Raw genomic sequence first — 19867 nt, 5'->3', positions numbered from 1 at the left:
TGGCAGCTCACCCCCATACAGCCGCTCACTCATTCCCCTGCAGTGGGATGTGGGAGAGAATTGCAAGGGCAAAAATGAGAAAACTCATGTGTTGAGATAAAAACAGTTCAATGGGTAAAGCAAAAGCTGTGCATGCAAGCAAAACAAAACAAGGATTTCATTCACTACTTCCCATTGGCAGGCAGGTGTTCAGCTATCTCCAGAAAAGCAGAGCATTACATCACATGTCACGGTTACGTGGGAAGACAAACACCATCACTCTAAACATCCCTCTTTCGTCCTCCTTCTCCCAGCTTTATATGCTGAGCATGATGCCATATGTTATGGTATGTCAGCTGGGGTCAGCTGTCCTGGCTATGCCCCCTCCCAGCTCCTTGTGCACCCCCAGCCTACTCTCTGGTGGTATAGGGTGAGGAGCAGAAAAGCCCCTGGTTCTGTGTAAGTGCTGCTCAACAGTAACAAAAACTTCCCTGTGTTATCAACACTATTTCCAGAATAAATCCAGAACACAGCACCATACTAGCTACTTTGGAGAAAATTAACTCTATCCCAGCCAAAACAAGTGTGGTTGTGTAACAGTTTTTCATAGAACACTGTATCAGCAATTCTTAGTTGTCTCCCTCCAGTAGGCAGGAAAATCAGTGGTGTGAATGCACAACGTGGAAGAATGGAACTGGTGAAACTGGGAGGAGAGTAACTTTAGATGATTGTGCTAGTAAAAAAAGAGAGTTATATGGAGTTGTTTGGTAGGGAGGAATAACAGATGATTTCAGCAGTAGAGCTAACACTTAAAATGTACCCAACAATGACCCAAATACATCTGCATTACTGATTGTATTGCATAGATCTCCACATCCAAAACTTCCTCAACATCGACACTTGGAGTATACCACTTGATACATGCATCATAGATGTGTAGAAAGTTCATAAATGCTGAGACTTACTGAGCAATTTGTCTGTTAGCCTAGATCAATGGTAGCTGACTGTGGTGAAGATCAGCATCTCTCAGCTGCAGTCAAACAACTCAGGCTGTTCAGTCCTTTTAAGTTAGCACCAGTCTGTTTCTACTGAGTAGGCTGTGCAGCATCTCTTGCAGAGCCCTCAGAGCCGGTGCAGAGCTATCAGGTGTAGTCTGATGTGCTTTTAGAGAGTGGGTACATCTGCAAGCTGCAGGCAACAGTTACATAGTTTAAAATAATAAAAGAAGAAAAAGAAAATTGGAAAGGCCGACAGTGATTCATGGTTGTCAGATTTTTGATAGAAAAGTAGATAATAAGATTAAGCATATGTAATTATAAGTACCTGTTTGAAACTTATTAAATCAATTTTTAAAATATGCAAGCAGCGTGTATTTTCTGCAGAGCTGTAGAGTGAAGTAGAGGAAATCGCTGGCTTAATGTTTTGGACATGGCTTGTATGAAGTACTGAACCAGCTTTTGGCAGCACAGGTCCTTCTGGATGAAGAGAAAATATTTTCAGTTGATTCATTTTGATTCCATTTCTTCTCTAGTTTTTAAGCTGAGAAATTGCTTGGTGGTAGTTTAAAACTGGAAGGTTTGCTCTCACTTTTCCAGTCTGAGATAAAAATAAGGTGTAGAAAGCAGACGTGTTCTTGATTGTTTTGTTTTATTGGGTTTGGTTTGTTTGGGTTTTTCCCTGATTAAATTCTTCAGATTTCATAAGTTTTTAAACAAAAATGTGAATTGATGTTCTGCCTTGATGTTTAATAAATCCTATAATTTGAGGATTTATTTGCAATTAGCTCTGTTTTACAATGATAAATAATATGCTTCCAGCTTTCTCTAGTTTGTTGCAAATTGAAGGGTGGATAAATGAAATAATTTTATTTTAAATCTGAAGCACTACTTAGATTTACAGTCCAGAATTTATCCTTGAAATGAATCAAATCTTCATATCTCTTGACTAAGTGATTTAATATTAGTAATTACAAAATTTCAAACCAGTGTCTCCAAAAAAACCAAAATAAAAATTCCTCTAATTAGAAAGTCTTTTAAGTAAACATAACTTTTTAAAAAACATTTAAAGAAAAATACATTCATCTTATTAAAAAAAAAAGTATAATTAATTTGTAGTAATTAAAATAATTGAAATAGAAATCAGCGCCCAGCCAAGGGACTTGATTTTAGTTCTGAAATCGGATATGAAAAATTCCCATTCCCCATGCAAACAAATGACGTCCTTATAACCGTATCCTGGGCTGCATCAAAAGGAGCGTGACCAGCAGGTCAAAGGAGGTGATCCTGCCCCTCTACTCTGCTCTTCTGAGAACTCACCTGGAGTATTGTGTGCAGTTCTGGTGTCCTCAACATAAAAAGGACATGGAACTGTTGGAACAAGTCCAGAGAAGGGCCACGAGGATGATCAGGGGACTGGAGCACCTCCCGTATGAAGACAGGCTGAGGAAGTTGGGGCTGTTCAGCCTGGAGAAGAGAAGGGCGCGTGGAGACCTCATAGCAGCCTTCCAGTATCTGAAGGGGGCCTATAAGGATGGTAGAGAGGGACTCTTCATTAGGGACTGTAGTGACAGGACAAGGGCTAACAGGTTAAAACTTAAACAGGGGAAGTTTTAGATTGGATATAAGGAGGAAATTCTTTCCTGTTAGGGTGGTGAGGCACTGGAATGGGTTGCCCAGGGAGGTTGTGAATGCTCCATCCCTGGCAGTGTTCAAGACCAGGCTGGACGATGCCTTGGGTGATACGATTTAGCGTGAGGTGTCCCTGCCCATGGCAGGGTGGTTGGAACTAGATGATCTTAAGGTCCTTTCCAACCCTAACAATTCTATGATTCTATGAATTGTGTCAGATGAGCCAAGGTGCACCATATACTTTGTCATACTTGTAAGCTTTCTTCCTGCTCCCAAAAGATGAATATTCATCTTGGCCATGAAATGCCCATGAGAGAAGGACTGAAATCCTCGGTTTGATCCCCAAATCCTGTGGATCAGGAGGACATTCCATATGCATCCTTCTAAACCATTTGGAATTTCATAGACAAGGGTAAACTAGCTGTAATTTCCTAGACAATGTAATCACCTTGTTTTAAGGTCATTAACTGTAGCGTCCAGCAGAGCCGTAGTAAAGGTATAAATAATAGAGGGTAGAAGATGATTAGCAGGGAAGGAGATGACTTTTCCTAATCAAATGAGAATTATAGTGTTCTTTGTTTTCCAGTTAATTAAATTACACGAATGAGATAATTGCTTGACTTTTATTTGGTTTATATTCTTTTCTTTGTAATTTGGCTCTTACATCTATGCAGGGTTTTTCTTTTGCTTCTTACAATGTTATAGTTTTCTGGACATTTTTCCTCCTCTTGTTTTTTTTAAGTTGTTTGTTGGGTTGTTGTTTTTTTTTTTCCCCCACAGAAAGTATAATGCTGTCAGTGTCTTAAATTTAACATTATTTTTTATTCTTTTACAGACTGAGACAACTATAGGCCTCAGTTCATATCAACAGAAGAGGTAAGCATGGTTTTATGAAAGTTTAATGCAGCCATCCTATTGTGAGGTTTGTGATAGTTTTAATAATGAAGTTTTAGTATAGTCAAGATAAAATACAAAACACGTCATTTTTCAATTATTTGTCTCATACAGAGGAAATTTAAACTGAAAATATTTTTTAATATTGGACAGCCAAATCACTTCACATATGGGATAAGAAATGGAATGATTCTTTAGTTCACTTTGTAGTATATACTGTAGAGTAATTCTGTGTAAAGAGGGGGCAGACTGAGACCTAGCTTGCAGTTTATTTTGTCATTGTACTGAAGTTTTATTGTGAAAGCAGTAGGTTTGTTCACTTGCTTCAAAAGTTGTTGGGGTCCTTTTGAAGAAAAACTTCATGATGTTACTTGCAATAGATTCTTCCCCCTTCTCATTGCACCGCTTCTCCTTCCCCACAATGTAATCTGTTATCAAAGAACTCTGCATATACAGTATCTGAGAAGAAAAAGAAGTAGCCTCTATTTTTTCCCTGGGAGCTCCTCAAATATTCCTGTGTATTTAGTGAATACATTGAGCAGTAATAGTGAAGCTTGTTTCTTATACAATAACATTCCACAGACTGTCATGTAAAGCATAGCTTGTTTTCAGTATATACAGCTAGATTTTTTTTCATGGGCCTTCCCAGGAAATCTGGTAAAATGACCATTCTTTTTTCATTTCAGATGAGTGTATGTAAAGCTCTTATTTTACTATGCATACAGTTGCTTAAACATGGGCTTAAGAGCATTCTCTTTGCAACAAGTTTTGAGAAATCTCTGGAGGGGAAAAAAAGGCAGTGTTTTTAATTTAAAAACCTTGATCCTGTTTGTATCACTTGCCCTCAATCTGTGCTGCTTTCTGGTTAGATACAGACCTAAATCTTGCAATGTAAATCTCCTGGATTGTATGAAAATACTATAGACTTTGGCTTATCTAGTCCTAGGTTTCTAAGTATGCTTGAAATTCAGGGTATCCGGGGGAAAGGGGGAACATGAAGGTGCTGAAGAATCTTAGGAGGATGTGGCAAGTCTTTCACTCCAGGTGAAATTCAAACATAAGTTCACACTATCATGATAATGTTAAAGAGTTATTATGTATTGAAATAAGGCAGTTACTTTATATTTTGATCTGAAGCTTGAGGCAATTTGTGTATTATGGTAATGTGAATTTTGTCAAACTTGTGTTATATGAACTTCTCATTTGTTTTTTTAATTAAAAAGATTTATCTTGTTCTGCATAAACCTTGAAACTTTGTGCTGCTGTACCTTCCCTGAACCTGTCTTCTTTCCCCTTACTCAGCAATGGAAGCTTCTCTCTGCCCTTTAGGACTTCTGACCATTTATTTCTTATCTTAAAATTTCTACCTGGTGCTTTTACTAAACAATTTGATTTCTACTTGCATGTTAACATTGGATTAAGTAAGCAGAACATGCATTTCCCATACATAGTAACTTCTAAAGATGTATTAGTGCTAGTTTCCCTATTAAGCAGTTACACATGCTATATATACACCTCCATGTGTGTAACTGTACTGTGATAGGATAATGAATTACCGCATGTAAAGTTACCATGCATTTAGAGTTATGTGAATTTAGTTTTCCTGGTTGCTGCAGTCATATGCATCATAACATCTTGGTCAAGGTTAAAGAACAGATGGTTTTTAAAGATCAAATTAAAATTATATACTTTAAATAATTTGTTTACTAGGGGATTTTCTCCATTTTGCTATCTTGGACTGCTTGTGTGAAACCCTGCACTCAGACTTTGCACAGCAGTAAAAGAAGCTCTTAAATATCATTACTGAACTTCTCTTGTATGTTGAAAGATAAATAAGATGATCCTTAACGCTTTCAGAAGAGCATAAACAAATAAAATAGGTTATAGAACAGTGTAACTAATATTAAGTACCTAAACTTCCATTTTTGTAAGCCAAGTAGCTTAAACTAAGTGATTGTTATATTCTCTTCCTTGTCATGGTTGACTTCTGGTCACTTGTAACTCACAAACAACATGAGTCGTTTAAGAAGCTAGTTACCCCAGTTGTTTTTTACTTGCCCTTCCTGCCAAAGATTCTCTTTTCCTGTGACAGAGAAAGTGGGTATGTGCGCCTGTGGCTCAGCTGCTGCAGTTTGTGGTCCAGTGACTTATTTTACCCTGCCAGTGATGATGGGTTTGTACGTGGATTGTAAACTGGAGCTGTAGTGCTGTGGTTATTTGTTTCCTTCTTCCAGACCTGCTAGAGGATTGCAGAATGGTAGGGGACACAGCTGTGAATAGGAGCTTAAACAGCTGTAGCTATGTGGTACATAGAATCTGACTGATACTTGCAGTCAGATTGCAAGTATAAGAACATGAATATAGGAGTGGCAGTTGAACTTCTGAAAACCATGATCACTGTATTTTATGTCTTGGGTAAAGTCAAACTTCCTGGAGATGGCTTAAACAGAATAGTATATTGTTTCAGTCATTGAGTCTCAGTAGCAGGAAGATACCTTTATTGGGACCTAGGGATTATGGGCAAATTTTGTCTCCCAGGAAACAGCTGACTTTGACAGTCCTTGAGAATGAGACTGAGGCCATGGGTTAGATATGCTTCCTGGATTTTTTCATTTTCATTTCTCATCTAAGATGATTTCTTCCTGTGTTCTAATAAAACAGTTTACAGATTTGAAATATCTTCAGGTTTGCCAAAGATAGGTAGTCCACTGCGCTTAAGAGCGCTAGCCTACTTGGGGTTCAGTTGCAATACAATAAAGGTGTGTATCACAAGATGCCTTGTTGCAAAGTACATACCTGATTTGCTGTCTACCTCTGGTATTGGTTTTGTATGGATCTTTCAAGTATTGTTCTAGGTGGTTTTGTTAGGGGTTTTTGCTTTTTGGTTTTTTTTTTGGGTTGCTTTTTTTCAAAGGTGTTGCCAAAAACCCTAGGTTTCTGGTCCACTGCTTCTCTATATTTGTATTTCATTGTCCTTATTGGAAATTACAATATCTCCTACTTGGTGTAGCTTGCAGGTATTTCTTCCCTATCTAGAAAATTTATTCAGTTCTTTGGTCTGCTTTTTAGCACTAATTGGAAGGAGAGAAATTAACTAGCAAATTAATTTGTTTTGTTCTTGCCCATGGTCAGGTTATAGTGCATCAATTCAAGCTTCACCCTGTTCTTTCCTCACCCTTTCCCCAGACAGCCCCCTCAGGAAGTGTTAGCTTTGAAGTTTAGTGTTTGATATCATGAGTATGTTTTTCTTGATACAGGCTTAATGTTGGCATAACTGAGCCAACCACTAGCTGGGTGTAGTTTATGAAAAACCTTTGTTGCTAGTTGTTTCATTCATCTGCAATTACAGCAGTGGCTACTGCTAGATACCAAAAACGTCAAATGTTTTGTGGGAGTTCACTTTCTCACTGAGGCTGTGTTTAATACCCATATTTCTAAAATAATTCGGACTTTAAAAATTTAAATGTTTTCTCATGTATGCAGCTCAGCCTTATTTTTAAATATTAACAAATCATGCATGTATTTGGGGAAATATGATTGGTTACTTACTTTTTCTTAGCCAAAAATGATCTGTCTTTGAAGTGACTTTCAAGGACATTCTGACACAAAAAGTACCCACTGTGAAGTATTTGCCTATTTGTCATTTTAAAAGTTCACGTGGTTATTTTTAGGCACACTTTTGGTTTACTTTGTGGCAATGGAAATAACATAGTGGTGGCTTTCTAAGATTTTTTGTTGCTAAATAAACTCTTTTTATTTATTGACAGTTTGTTTGACAGTTTAATGCTGTTGTCTTTATTTCTTGAGGACTTATGGCACAGGAGAGGAAATAAACCCCTTTAAACAACTAGTAATGTGGGAAAAATACATGTAGGGCAATGCTTAGATTTGAATTTTCCACAGTAGCAATTAAAGATGGTATAGATAAGATTTCACAAAGCACAGACCTCCTCCAGAAATCCCAGAACAGCTAGAAAAGTAAAACGAGGATACAGAGAAACAGTTACTGCCCAACTTTGCAGATATCTTTAAATACTAGATTTTACAAGGATTTTCTTCATCTCAAATGTAGAGATGTGCATGGCTTATTTAAAATTATGAGTGCCTGTGAGTACTTTGTAATAAACAGCAAGACATTACAGAAATGCTGCAGAATGTCCTTAGAAGAAAATTGTGTCTTGGCACAGATGGACATCAATATCACCTAAAGTCTTTCCAGGCATTGGTATTTTTGACCATCCTTATAACTGCATCTGTGCCTAACCTCATTGAAACATGAAGTTGCACTTCAGTGAATTGCATCTGGTAGTAGTTTGCTTCTGGGTGATAGCAGTACAGTAGTTAATAGTTGAGGTAGGTACCCTCTAACTTGGATGACTGGATGGTATGGTGAGGGTAATGATCATGTCAGGGACTGTTTGTAATTCACTCTTGAGTTGTTTTTGTTGGTTTGTTTTGTTTTCTTAATCAGAATTCTCACTGAAGGGAGAAAGTGCTGGGACTATCTTAAATCCTTGCCAGGAACTAGTCATTCCTGAAACTTCACAGGTCCAGATGACTTCTGGCCTGTTCTTGGTCTGCTGGAGCTTGTTGCAGATGTCAGTAGTCCCTTCTCAGTTCAAATGCATCTTTTCCTTTTCACGTTGTTCTTGACTTTGAAAGTTAGACAACTTGGAGGGGTAGGGAAAGAGCCATAGCTCTACATGCACACAATAGTAATTAACTTAAATGTCATTATGCTGTAAACTTGCCCTACCCATGGGTGTATCCAGCCTTCAGTGAGTAAGTGCCCAGCAGAGCAGACATTATCATCATTTGAAAGTCTGCTGCAAGTTGACTCATGTTCAGCCTTTCCGTACGCAAAGTTTGGGAATTCCAATATTGCTTGTTCCCATTTGAACCTTATTACAGTTGTTACTTTTATAATAGCAGGTGGAATTCATTATGATATAACTGCTTTACCAACCCCATCCATTTAAAAATCCTGTATTGCCTAAAAGGCTATCCAGGATAATATAGCTGAAAAAAATGTTGCTTGAACTTTTCACATACATGGAGAATTGTGTAAGTCTTGATTGTTCAAGTTGGGTCAAGTTACTGTTGACTCTATTTGAAATAAGGAACTTCATTATCACTTTTGGAGATATTGTAAATATTTCTGATAACTTTTCTATCAGTAATATGCCCTTTTACCAGTCATTACCAATAGAGAAGAGGCTCTGGCTCATTGTTCAGAGTTTTTAAATTGGGAAGGAATTGACAAAGGTATTTAAAAATCATTATCAAAGTAGGGTTGTTTCTGTTTAGTGTTACCTTGACAATGGAGGTATGTGAGCTTTTTGTCCTTTTCTATTTAAAAAGGCATTCAAAACTGGACCATAAACTTTGACATATGAGATGATCACTTTGAAGACTTATTACCAACTTATTTTCATAGAATCATAGAATCGTAGAATAGTTAGGGTTGGAAAGGACCTTAAGATCATCTAGTTCAAACCCCCCTGCCATGGGCAGGGACACCTTACGCTAAATCATATCACCCAAGGCCTCGTCCAACCTGGCCTTGAACACTGCCAGGGATGGAGCATTCACAGCCTTCCTGGGCAACCCATTCCCGTGCCTCACCACCCTAACAGGAAAGAATTTCCTTCTTATATCCAACCTAAACTTCACCTGTTTAAGTTTTAACCCGTTAGCCCTTGTCCTGTCACTACAGTCTCTAATGAAGAGTCCCTCTCCAGCATCCCTATAGGCCCCCTTCAGATACTGGAAGGCTGCTATGGTTAAACCTCATGAGGTTGGCATCAGCCCACCTCACAAGTGTGTCAAGGTCCCTCTGGATGGCATTCCTTCCCTCCAGCGTATCAACCAAACCACGCAGCTTGGTGTCATTGGCAAACTTGCTGAGGGCGCACTCAATCCCACTGTCCATGTCAGTGACAAAGATGTTGAACCATTCCGGTCCCAACACCGATCCCTGAGGGACGCCACTCGTTACTGGTCTCCAGGTGGACATTGAGCCATTGACAAGAACTCTTTGTGTGTGGCCATCCAGCCAGTTCTTTATCCACCAAGTGGTCCATCCATCAAATTGATGTCTCTCCAATTTAGAGACAAGGATGTCGTGTGGGACAGTGTCGAATGCTTTGCACAAGTCCAGGTAGATGACAACAACTGCTCTACCCCTCTCCATCAGTTCCGTAGCCCCATCACATATGGCCACCAAATTGGTCAGGCAGGATTTCCCCTTAGTGAAGCCATGCTGGCTGTCACCAAGCACCTTGTTGATTTTCATGTGCCTTAGCATGCCTTCCAGGAGAATCTGCTCCAAGATTTTGCCAGGCACAGAGGTGAGACTGACTGGTCTGTAATTCCCTGGGTCATCCATTTTCCCCTTCTTGAAAATGGGGGTTATATTTCCCTTTTTCCAGTCGTCAGGAGCTTCACCTGACTGCCATGATTTCTCAAATATGATGGCCAGTGGCTTCGCAACTTCATTTGCCCGCTCCTTCAGGACCCGCAGATGGATCTCATCAGGACCCATGGACTTGTGCATGTTCAGATTTTTAAGACGGTCTGAGGGGATCTTCCGTCACGTGGTTTCTCCCTCTGTTGAGACAGAACTGGGTCGTTCTGCTGCCCTGGCTGGATTTGTAAAGCAGCTTTGCTTGCCTGGAACATGTGGCTGCTAGCTCTGTCTTTGGGCATCTAGGATTTAATAGAGTCAGAAAACAAAGGTCTAAAACAAATATGCTATACAAAAGCATTTAAGGAAAAAAAGAAAGCCATTGGTCTTGAGCCATTCTTTAGCCTTTCCTGTTTATTTCTTTCATGTTATTGTCTCCCTGTTTTATGTTTCGTTGCAAGGATATGATTTCTACTCAGCCCAAAATAAAGTGTTACTGAATTACAGAGATACTTAAGTGTGATCACATTATTCTGAATAAGAAAATGTTTCAGTCAATGAGACTGCTTTGTACTTTTTCTTGTAACTTACACCGTGGGTTATTGATTGTGCTCTATGTAACTGAACTGGTAAACCAAGCAATAGCAGAGAATGTTTCCAGACTCTTTGCTGCCTTCACTGCTGGATTGTGGTATTTTAGTCTTTGTCAACTAACATTCTCCTAGAATGCTTGCAGTGGGAGGTTAGTATAGGCAAAGCTAAGGAATGTTGCTAGAGAAGTGGCTGTCTTCTGGAGATTGTTTCTAATAGTATAGACATGGGTTGTTTTCTCCCATGGCCTCAGTACCATCAGATGAATCCAGGATTATGTACTAGTATAGATGTAGCTTGATGTGCATGTAAATTACTGTTACACATTGAAGATGATGTTTGGATATTGCTATGAAAGATGATATTACTCTATTTAGCTTACTGTTTCACTTAGCCCTTACTGTATAGAGGAAAACTAACACTTCAGTTATGTCCATTTCCAAGATATGTACTCTTGTATAATCTTTCTTGGAGACATCACGTAATCATGTAAGTGGCTGGTAAAATTAAGATATTCTGACTGGACAAGTTTGTCAGGCTGTTTCTTCTTTTGAATTAGTTCTTCTGTTATTAGTATTAATGTTTTACTGAAAAAGGGCAATTTGAGATGGGAAGGGAGCAAAAATGTGTAATTTAACAGTATCTGTTACAGCATTTTAATTTTCCTTGCAGTGTATCCCTATATCGGGGAAATTGCCGACCTCTCCGGTTTGAGCCACCGATGCTGGATTTCCATGAACAGTAAGTTGAAGCCTTTTGTTCTCTTTGGTTAGACAAATAGAAAAAAAATCTCAAGAGCATTTAACCTGATAGAGAAGGCTGTATACACAAATTGCAGTGATAGATTATCTGTAAGCGTAGTTGACCTACTCATTGCAGAGAGCTGGTGTACTCAGTTTTAAACATCATATAGCGACTTGTAAATTGCCATGCTTTTGGTAGTGTAAGTGCTTGTACTTACTTTAATTACCTGTACAGCTGCTCTGCATAGTGGAAAGTGTTACAAGTGTAGAACTTAATGTAGTGAGGTAACTTTACCTTTCTGCTTCTATGTAACCCATGTCAGAGAGCATCTACTCTAGCATGTCCATTTTACTACCGCTTTGGTAGTAAGGTAGCCAGGACAGTGGCAAAAAAAACTTTGTCAGTGGATCTGCAGTAATTAGAGAAGTAATATAGGCTTGTGAAAACACAGCCTCGAGGAGAACAGCCTCCAAGAATGCACCTCCATGCTCCACCTTGCAGCTGGCTGCTGCATGGTTATAGATTACAAATTACACTGGTGAGTGCAGTAAAAACTCAAACTTGTAAAGCAGTTTGCTCTTTTTTAGATTTACTGTAAACTTACATATTGATTTGGTTTTAAGTAATTTTAAATTGTAAAGGTTTTCAGTTTGTGGTAATCGCAGAATTTGACACTTGAAATGTATTTTATATGCCTTTTTCTACCGTTAATAAAGTGTTTTGTTGATGTGCTCTGAAATACCTTGCTTTGCTGTCATCCTTAGTTTGTGTGTTAATCTGAAGAAAGCTGCATGTGTTTCTTTGCTTTGTGGGCTTCCAAAGATGCTTTTTTTTTTTTTTTTTTTAATTTTCTTGCTAAATATAGATCCCAGACACTATCATAAATACTTCAAGCTGTTCTTCATTATATTTTGACTTTTTATATAAACTATGCTTGTCAGAGCTGAAAGCATTGAAAAGGGGGTGTAGATCTACTACATTGCTAAAGTAGTGCAGATTATTTTGGGAAGGGTTCTGTGCAATAAAAGCAAAAGTGTGCTGGGGGATTGCTGCCTTCTATCCACTAAAACAGGAAGCCTGTATGTAAGATCCTGGTTCGTTATGTTTATTTTTTTCTGACAGTAGATGCTAATTAATGTATCTGTTATACCTTAGGTTATAATCTTGAGCAGAGATCATATTCTGATTTATTAAAACTTCCATAAGATGTCAAAAACAGTTTTAGAAAAGGTCTAGATATGAAGCCCTAAAGTTCAGTTTAAAATCTGTACTTTGGCATTTAATTAAAAATGAACCAACTCCGAGAAATGCTGAGTAACTCAACCTTATGGTGGGAGCAAACTGTAGGTGCCAAGCACCTTGGAAGTTAAATGATGCAGATTTAAGTTTTCAGCTCTTTTGCCTTTTAAAATAGGCAGGGTTTTCACATTCAAATTCTGTTTCTTCTTTCTTTGTTAATAATGGATTTTAGGAAAGCATAAAATGCATATTTAGTTTCTGAATAAATATTGCACCTAAATGGTGTTTTGTTAATAGGTAGCATGCAAAAATTATCAGAGCAAGCTTGTTCAAAGTTCATGTTTATGCATGTCTCATTCCTAGGCTAAAGAAAGTTGCAATATTTCATTTCATTTGTAAGCTAACCCATTCTTCCAGTGACATTTCTGGTCTGCTAAATGTGTGGGTTTAATCAGATGTTTCAAAAACATGCCAACTTGAGCAGGAATAATACTAAAAGTTACTTTATCTGTGGATTTCCAAAAATCAAAATCAGAATTAAGTTGATAAATAGATTCTGTAGACATACTTCCTGTGTTCCAGCTGGAGATGAGATTACAGTGGCCCTATACTCCTAGTTTGTAGTTGGTGGGTTTGTTTTTTTTTTAATGCTGTTTTAATATAAAAGAAATGCTACCATATTCTACCACTTTGAAGGCAGGCCAGGTAATTTCATGTTTGTCAAAGGAAATGTATGCTGTATGTTCGGATATGTAAATCTTTAGCTCACTTGAAGAGATCCCAAATGTTCTCTGTATACATTAAGCCTCTGGGAATGAGGTGGAACAGAGGCAGGTTCTCCCGTATCGCTGCTCCAGGGGGCTGCTTGGAGTAAGTGGAATACTCATTTGGTTATTTAATATGAAAGCTGCTTGATTCTGTTTCTGAAGCAGCACCAGTCTTCCCCTGGAGGGAATTCTACCACATGTTGGCTATCAGTGATTTGGGGCTTTAAACGAAATGAACATGCTTAAAGCCCTCCACTCAAAACCAGCTCCACAACTGACTCCCTTTATTCTTACTTGCTTTCTGTTCCTTGTAATCTCTTCTAATCTGTTACTCTGTTTTGCTATAAAATGGGAATGAAATAAATGAAGTGGTCTTAACACATAAACAGCCGTTATGTTGTCTTCCATAGCTTTGGGAGTTGGCTGCTCTGTGGCTATTTTGGCAGAACAGTCATTACCTATATGGCTTCCTGTGTTTGAGACAAGTCTTCACATTCGGGCTCTTGCAGGTGTCCCATCTGGGTGTAGACTAAAGAATACTGTTGCAAGGCAGTTTATATTCAGTTCTTGTACCTGCTTTGTGGGAGACCTTGAATCTTCATAGATCTGGATACATTGCCTTCATCTGTGATAATTCAACTCTGACTATATCAAAAGTAAACTCATGAATTCTTTGCAATGAATATTTTGTAGAAGTAACTTTTGGTAATGGAGCGCTTGGGTGTTGTGTATTTTAGATTACTAACATAATATAAGCTAGGACTGCTTACTGTAAAAATTTAGAAATGTGGAATTCTTTTAAAGATGAAGTTGTCATCTTACCCCTGCTTCATAGAAGTGATTGGCAATGTATGAAATTACACTTTTAGCAAAAGTGATATTTTAATCCTTGATCAACATATGTTTCTGTGGTGAGCAGAGGTTCTTGCCTGACTCAATTTGAGCAAGGTCCCATTCTGCAAAGTTTTCTCATTGGTAGGACAGTATTCTGAAAATCTCTCACTTTTCTGTTGATAAACAGTCTCACTTTGTATTTCCTTTGCAATGTTTTTCTCGGGATTTTTATAATGTTTTCGTACTTGTTTGTGAGCTCTAGTATTTGGCAGGATGTTCTATGGAGGCTTGAGTAGGCCTTGAAAGCAGTTTCTTGGAAATGCTCAAATATTTGTGACCTTCTTGCAGGTCTTCAGAACTGTGCAAGAACTATGTTACTTGAAGTAACATAATGTTAGGATAAGTTTAGCTAATTATCCTAAACTTATGTTAACTTACTTTCTTCAGGAACTCTCATCTCTTACCAGTAAGTAGTGGAGAATTTTAGCAACTAGAGAGTTCATCCAGTTCACTCGGGTTGTTAGATTTCAAACAATTACATTAACAAATGGTGAAAGGACCTCTGAGGTACCTAAAATGTGCCAAAGGTTTGCACACTACAGTTGATACACATCTAATGTGTGAGAGTGGTTGGAATTTTTAAAAAATGTTACCAAATCAAGTTTTTGCTTCCATTGGAGCTTGTTAAATGTAAGAAGCTGTTGACAGTAAATTGGCATTTTAGTCCAGATTCTACCTCTGGTTTTGTTAGCATAGCATGATAGACTGCAAAATGCTGGCAAAGGAAATAATTGTTTATTACACTCTTTATTCAAATCACAGTTGATGACATGATTGGATAAGACTCTATTAATAGTGTTTTGTAGATGGGGTTTTGCTAACTGTGTTTGGAAGAGGTATGATTTGTTGTATGTAATCGAAGTTAGATTCCTAACTTAAAATGGGGCATTTGCGCTGTTAAAAGAACTTTATTGGTTTGTTAAAAGCCAGTGAAGTCTGGAAGCTGGAAAACAATTGGTTTAGAGGCTAGTATATGTAGGAAAACAAACCCTTTCTATTTTCTTTTGCTTTTCCAAGTTGAAGATGCATTTAAATTCTCAAACTTAGTTGCTTCTTTAATTGAAGTTAGAGTAACTTGTCTATGTCGTTCGACCAGTGATGCATACAATACTCATGTGAAACAGGAAGAATGCTCTAGTCACTAATTCTCTAGTGCAGGAACTAGCATTTTCTTCAGAATGGGGTAGAAAAGGCATTCCCTTTCAGTCTCTGGAGAGGGAACCTTGCAAGACCAGCTCATTTCACTTCATTAGAAGTAGCTGGATACACTACAAGTCAACACCCAAATTCTTATTGTGACTGACTCCCTCTGATCTTCTGACTGAAGTATCTGTATTGGTTCAGGAAGCTCTCAAGCTGCATGTATTTAGAAGCTGGGAGAATTTTCTGGGCACCTGACTTAGTATGCTTTTCACATTACCTTTTTGCCTTCTAGGTATCTGCTTTTCTCTCCTGTCTGACCCTGGATACTGGTTTAACCCATGTGAAACTTTTATGCTTCGGCATACTGATCTTACAATTGTTTCAGCAGCTGCTGAAGATTCTAAAAGAAGATACTTAAGGGAAGACATATTTGTTAAGCTCTCAAATTCATTAGGAGTTTTATCTGAAATGAATCTTGAGTATGTTTATCTATGTTCCCAGCATAACAAAATCTAAGTGGGAAGCTTTTGGTTGACTTCAGTTGTCTCTTCAGTTTCATTAGAAAGAATAGGAGATGGAAGAGGAAGAATTTATCTGCTGAATTTATATCTCTTGCTTTTCAGTAATAGATTTGTATCAGTTTTCATAAATTAAGTGAGCATTTTATGGAGGTCCCTATATGCAGACACTGGTTTCCTGTGTTAAAAGAGTCTATCTCTCAATCCCTAAAGCAGCAATGAATTCTATGACAAGGACATGCTGACAGTACACTGCAGATACTAACTCAAGACTTTAGAAAGACTTGAGTTGCAGCAGTAAAGAACATTAATGCAGGCTTTTTTACCCATTTGAACAGGCACCTCACCCTTGTTAATTACCATCTTCTCATTTAGGTTGTGGTATCTTGGATTTTATCAGCGTAGGTGGACCTAACATTATGCAGGGACAAAAAGATCAGGAGCAAAATCTTACATGCTTTGACAGTTCATATTTGCCTGGAGGTGTGTGTCTGTTCCAGTTTCTTGCAATGAAAAGTGCTAACTGTGAGTGCTCCAGGAAATTCTGCTGTAAAATTTGGCACCACATAACACTATGCTTGTGCAGATCATTGCGGCTTGATAATCCACAGCCTGGAGAAGCATCCTATATGTGATTATTGCTTGGGATGTAGGTTCGTAAGGGTGTCTGGTCCGCACTGTTTTACCTGGATTTTACCATGTCTGGTGGCAGAAAGAACAAGTGAGGTTTGTCCTACTTCTGTAGATTTGGCTAACATCAAGCTTAAACCATATAAGGAAAGCTGTATCTGAGGAAAACATAATACTGGTTTAATTGTTTCAAAATCAGAATGGTCAACAAAATAGTAAAATGAAACATAGTCCTAGCAACAGAATTCCTTTTTACTGACTTCTGCATTTATCACCTGTAATCATACTGTGGTGTTTTAGTGTGAAATCTGAAGTTAGTGAGCTGTTGTATCTGCTGGTTCCTTGCTAGTTGTTTTTATAGGCTTTAGCCTCTCAAATATATTGTCTTGTATTTCCTTCTTTTCCATACCAGGAACCCATGAGGGCTGTAAGAGACTCTTAGTATTTGAAACATTTCCTGGTATGGAGTTTTACTTCCAAACTGCCTTTCTGACAGCAACAGTCTGGCACTTCACTATTACAGAGTCGTTCAACATGGGGTTCTTGGCTTTGTGATGTTTCATACATTATGCAGCAGAAAAGTGTCACTTCCATCAACTCTGATCTTAGGCTTTCGGTACAGAACTGTTTCTCTGTAGAGACCACAGGCGATACACTAATCATGTAGTTTGCTCACATGTAATGCAGAGCTTAAAAATCTACCTCATCTTCTCTCGCTTCCTGCTGTTGTGGTTGGTGGGAACTGTTCTGCTTGATTTCTTTTCGTTTTTTTTTTTTGTTGTGCTGGTAGAATCAGAGAGAACTTGTTTAAGGCATGACCGCTTTCCCTAAATGATGACTAATATCCCCCTGTATACTTGTAACAGATATGAGTACTTTTATTTTATGGCTTAGCCTGGGTGTTTTGTACATGTTTTAAAAGGTAATGATTAAAATGGTTGTCTTAAATACTTGTTAAGCTAGAGAAGTAAAAATGTGATTTGTTTTTGATGGTGAAAGAAGGAGCAAGACCAAGTATTTGCTGATGGAGACATGAAATTAGGAGGACTCGGCAAGTAAAGCAGTTATAGAGTGCGTATATAGTCTCCTGTGAGTGACGATACAATTTACTGAAGGTTAATAAGTGTGGCTTTGAATTAATATCATGGTCTTTAGCATCTATCTGTTTAGCCCACGTTTCATAAGTAGCAGGTCCTGTCTCTTAACTGCAGTTGCTTTTTAAATTGTGGTATAGTTTGATTACTGTCACTAGATTCTCATTCAATGCAACCTCTAATTTACAGTAAATTTATGTTGCTCTATCTATTGAGACACATCTCCCCCCCTTCCCCTCCAAGCTGTAGAAAGGTGCAACTACAGTAGTGCTTATTAATTTGGCCTATTAAAGTTAACTGAGGATGGCAGAACAATTGCCTGTTATTGGTCATCATCTCTTCAGGTACTGCAGGTAGCAGTTGTCATCAATAGTTTTGCAGTGCTTGCAATGTTCGGAGCAGGTGACATGGAAGGGAATGCTACATGGAATATGTCTAGAAAGTTAAGAGCTAAATATTTTGGATTCCAAAATTTAATTTGGAGCGAATTATAATCTACACGCTTTAGTGGTGTTTTGGTGCTGATGCTTAACAAGTGTTAAAAGGAATGAAAAACATTCTGAAGAGATGCCAGACTGAAAAATAATTGGTGAAACTGAACTTATTTATTGGCACCTCAGCTGTTGTAAGCAAAGAGGGACAAGCCTAATGCTTGTATGGAATAAACTGTTACCATGTCTTGTTACTGAAAATGTGTGCTGCTGTTCAACTGTTTTGACTTCTCTGTTTTAGACAAATTCTAGAATTTCTCTCAAGCACTTCTTTTTCTTTCCTTAAGATACAGATTCAAATGCAATATAAAAAATAAAATATTTATTGCTGCGCATGTCTGTATACTTAATTCTGTAGATCACAAGATGCAATTCCTGAAAAGTTCTAGGTTCGGAGTAAGACTACTTATATAGTCTTATCAGGAAAAAAAAAAGTCTGGTTAGACTTTTGCTTTTGCCTAGGGTGTGTTCTGTTTAAGTTCCTTTGTGAACCTTTTTTAAGATAATTATTTAGAAGTTCTAGCACAGAAATAGAAAACTTTGCCTTTTCTGGTTCTGAAGTAAAAACCTGAAAAATAGAATTTCATTTTGGGTAAGAGCCGTTTCAGTGGATGATAAAGTGTTAGGTAAGCCTTCAGGAAAAGTAATCAGTAAAATAATGGAAAAGATGTTTACTAAGTAATTCTTCAAGGTAGAATTTACAGATGCTACTTGAAAAAAAAAAAAACAATATTTAATGTGAGGTTCACTGGTATGTTCCTATCTGATTTAATAGGACAAAGCAGAGTGCTCCATTTTCTGGAATTCTAACACTTCAAAAATCTTCTCTCTCTCTGTTTTGACAGGCCAGTTGGAATGCCAAAAATGGAAAAAGTTTACCTACATAACCCTAGCTCAGAAGAAACAATTACGCTAATATCAATATCTGCTACAACATCACATTTTCATGCATCATTTTTTCAAAATAGGGTAAGTTATTCCACTTTATTAAAATTAGCTTTACCTTCCTCCCTCAAATGGGAGCTTGGTTTCCCTTTTCTCTTTAGATAAGCTACTTACTGCAATAACTACATACCTAAAAGTTTTAAGATGCTGCAGTTCTTGATCCCCTATCAGTTACTGAGTAAATTTGAACTGAGCACAGAAGCCCACGCAGACCCTAATAGAAGAGAGGGAATGAAATATTGCATAAGGGTTCTGACTACACTGGAAGTGTAAATGGTAATTGGCAGTTGAACAGCAGATCTCCATTGTTGCTGAAGCGACTGTGTACATTGCCTTAGTATGCATACAGGAACAAGCTGTTCGTACTTCTTTTTTCTGAAAATTGTTGTTGTGAAGCAGTCTCTCCAAAGCACTTAAAACTCCTGCAATCTTGTTGCAGGAACTTGGAACTTAACAACGCATGGTGTTAGCAGGGTTAACTTGTAACCACATTGCTGTCAGATACAGTCGCCTAGTTTCAGTTTTGTCTGCAGGGCCTGTGGCTCAGCAGGAGGGGCCATGTAAACACTAAAAAATGCAGGAAACCTGCCTATAAGGAGCCTATTTCACTTCAGTGTTATGGTAATTGCCTTTCTCCAGTGTTCTGTAAACTGTCGGTCTAAAATATATCCATGATAATCTGAACTCTTAAGGTCAGAATTCAACATAAAGATACAATTAAATATGATCCTGCCCTAGATAACAGCTGTAACGTGTTAGTATTTCTATTATTTTTTTTTATACATTTTTATTTGAAACTTCTTTTTTCTTTTCCAAATCTGCAGTAGACTTTCTAACTTCAGCTTTCCATAATGAACATATGGAGATCTTCTATAGCACAAAAACTATTGTTCGTCTGCAGGGTG

General features: G+C 37.9%; 1 protein-coding gene across 1 annotated transcript in view; it reads left to right on the top strand.

The window, feature by feature from the left end:
• Window positions 1-19867, top strand: part of TMEM131 (transmembrane protein 131) — a 98417-nt gene that overhangs the window by 31738 nt on the left and 46812 nt on the right. Inside the window, exons 3-5 of the mRNA XM_062628565.1 lie at window positions 3442-3482; window positions 11170-11238; window positions 18863-18986. Coding sequence (XP_062484549.1) covers window positions 3442-3482; window positions 11170-11238; window positions 18863-18986 — 234 coding nt within the window. The remainder of the gene's footprint in view (window positions 1-3441; window positions 3483-11169; window positions 11239-18862; window positions 18987-19867) is intronic.

Source organism: Pezoporus occidentalis, unplaced genomic scaffold (genome assembly GCF_034315485.1).
Source record: "Pezoporus occidentalis ecotype Australia unplaced genomic scaffold, CSIRO_AGI_Poc_V1 ctg32, whole genome shotgun sequence".
Lineage (NCBI taxonomy): Eukaryota > Metazoa > Chordata > Aves > Psittaciformes > Psittacidae > Pezoporus > Pezoporus occidentalis.
The sequence above is the reverse complement of the archived record's forward strand: the minus strand, read 5'-3'. Positions and strand labels throughout refer to the sequence as shown.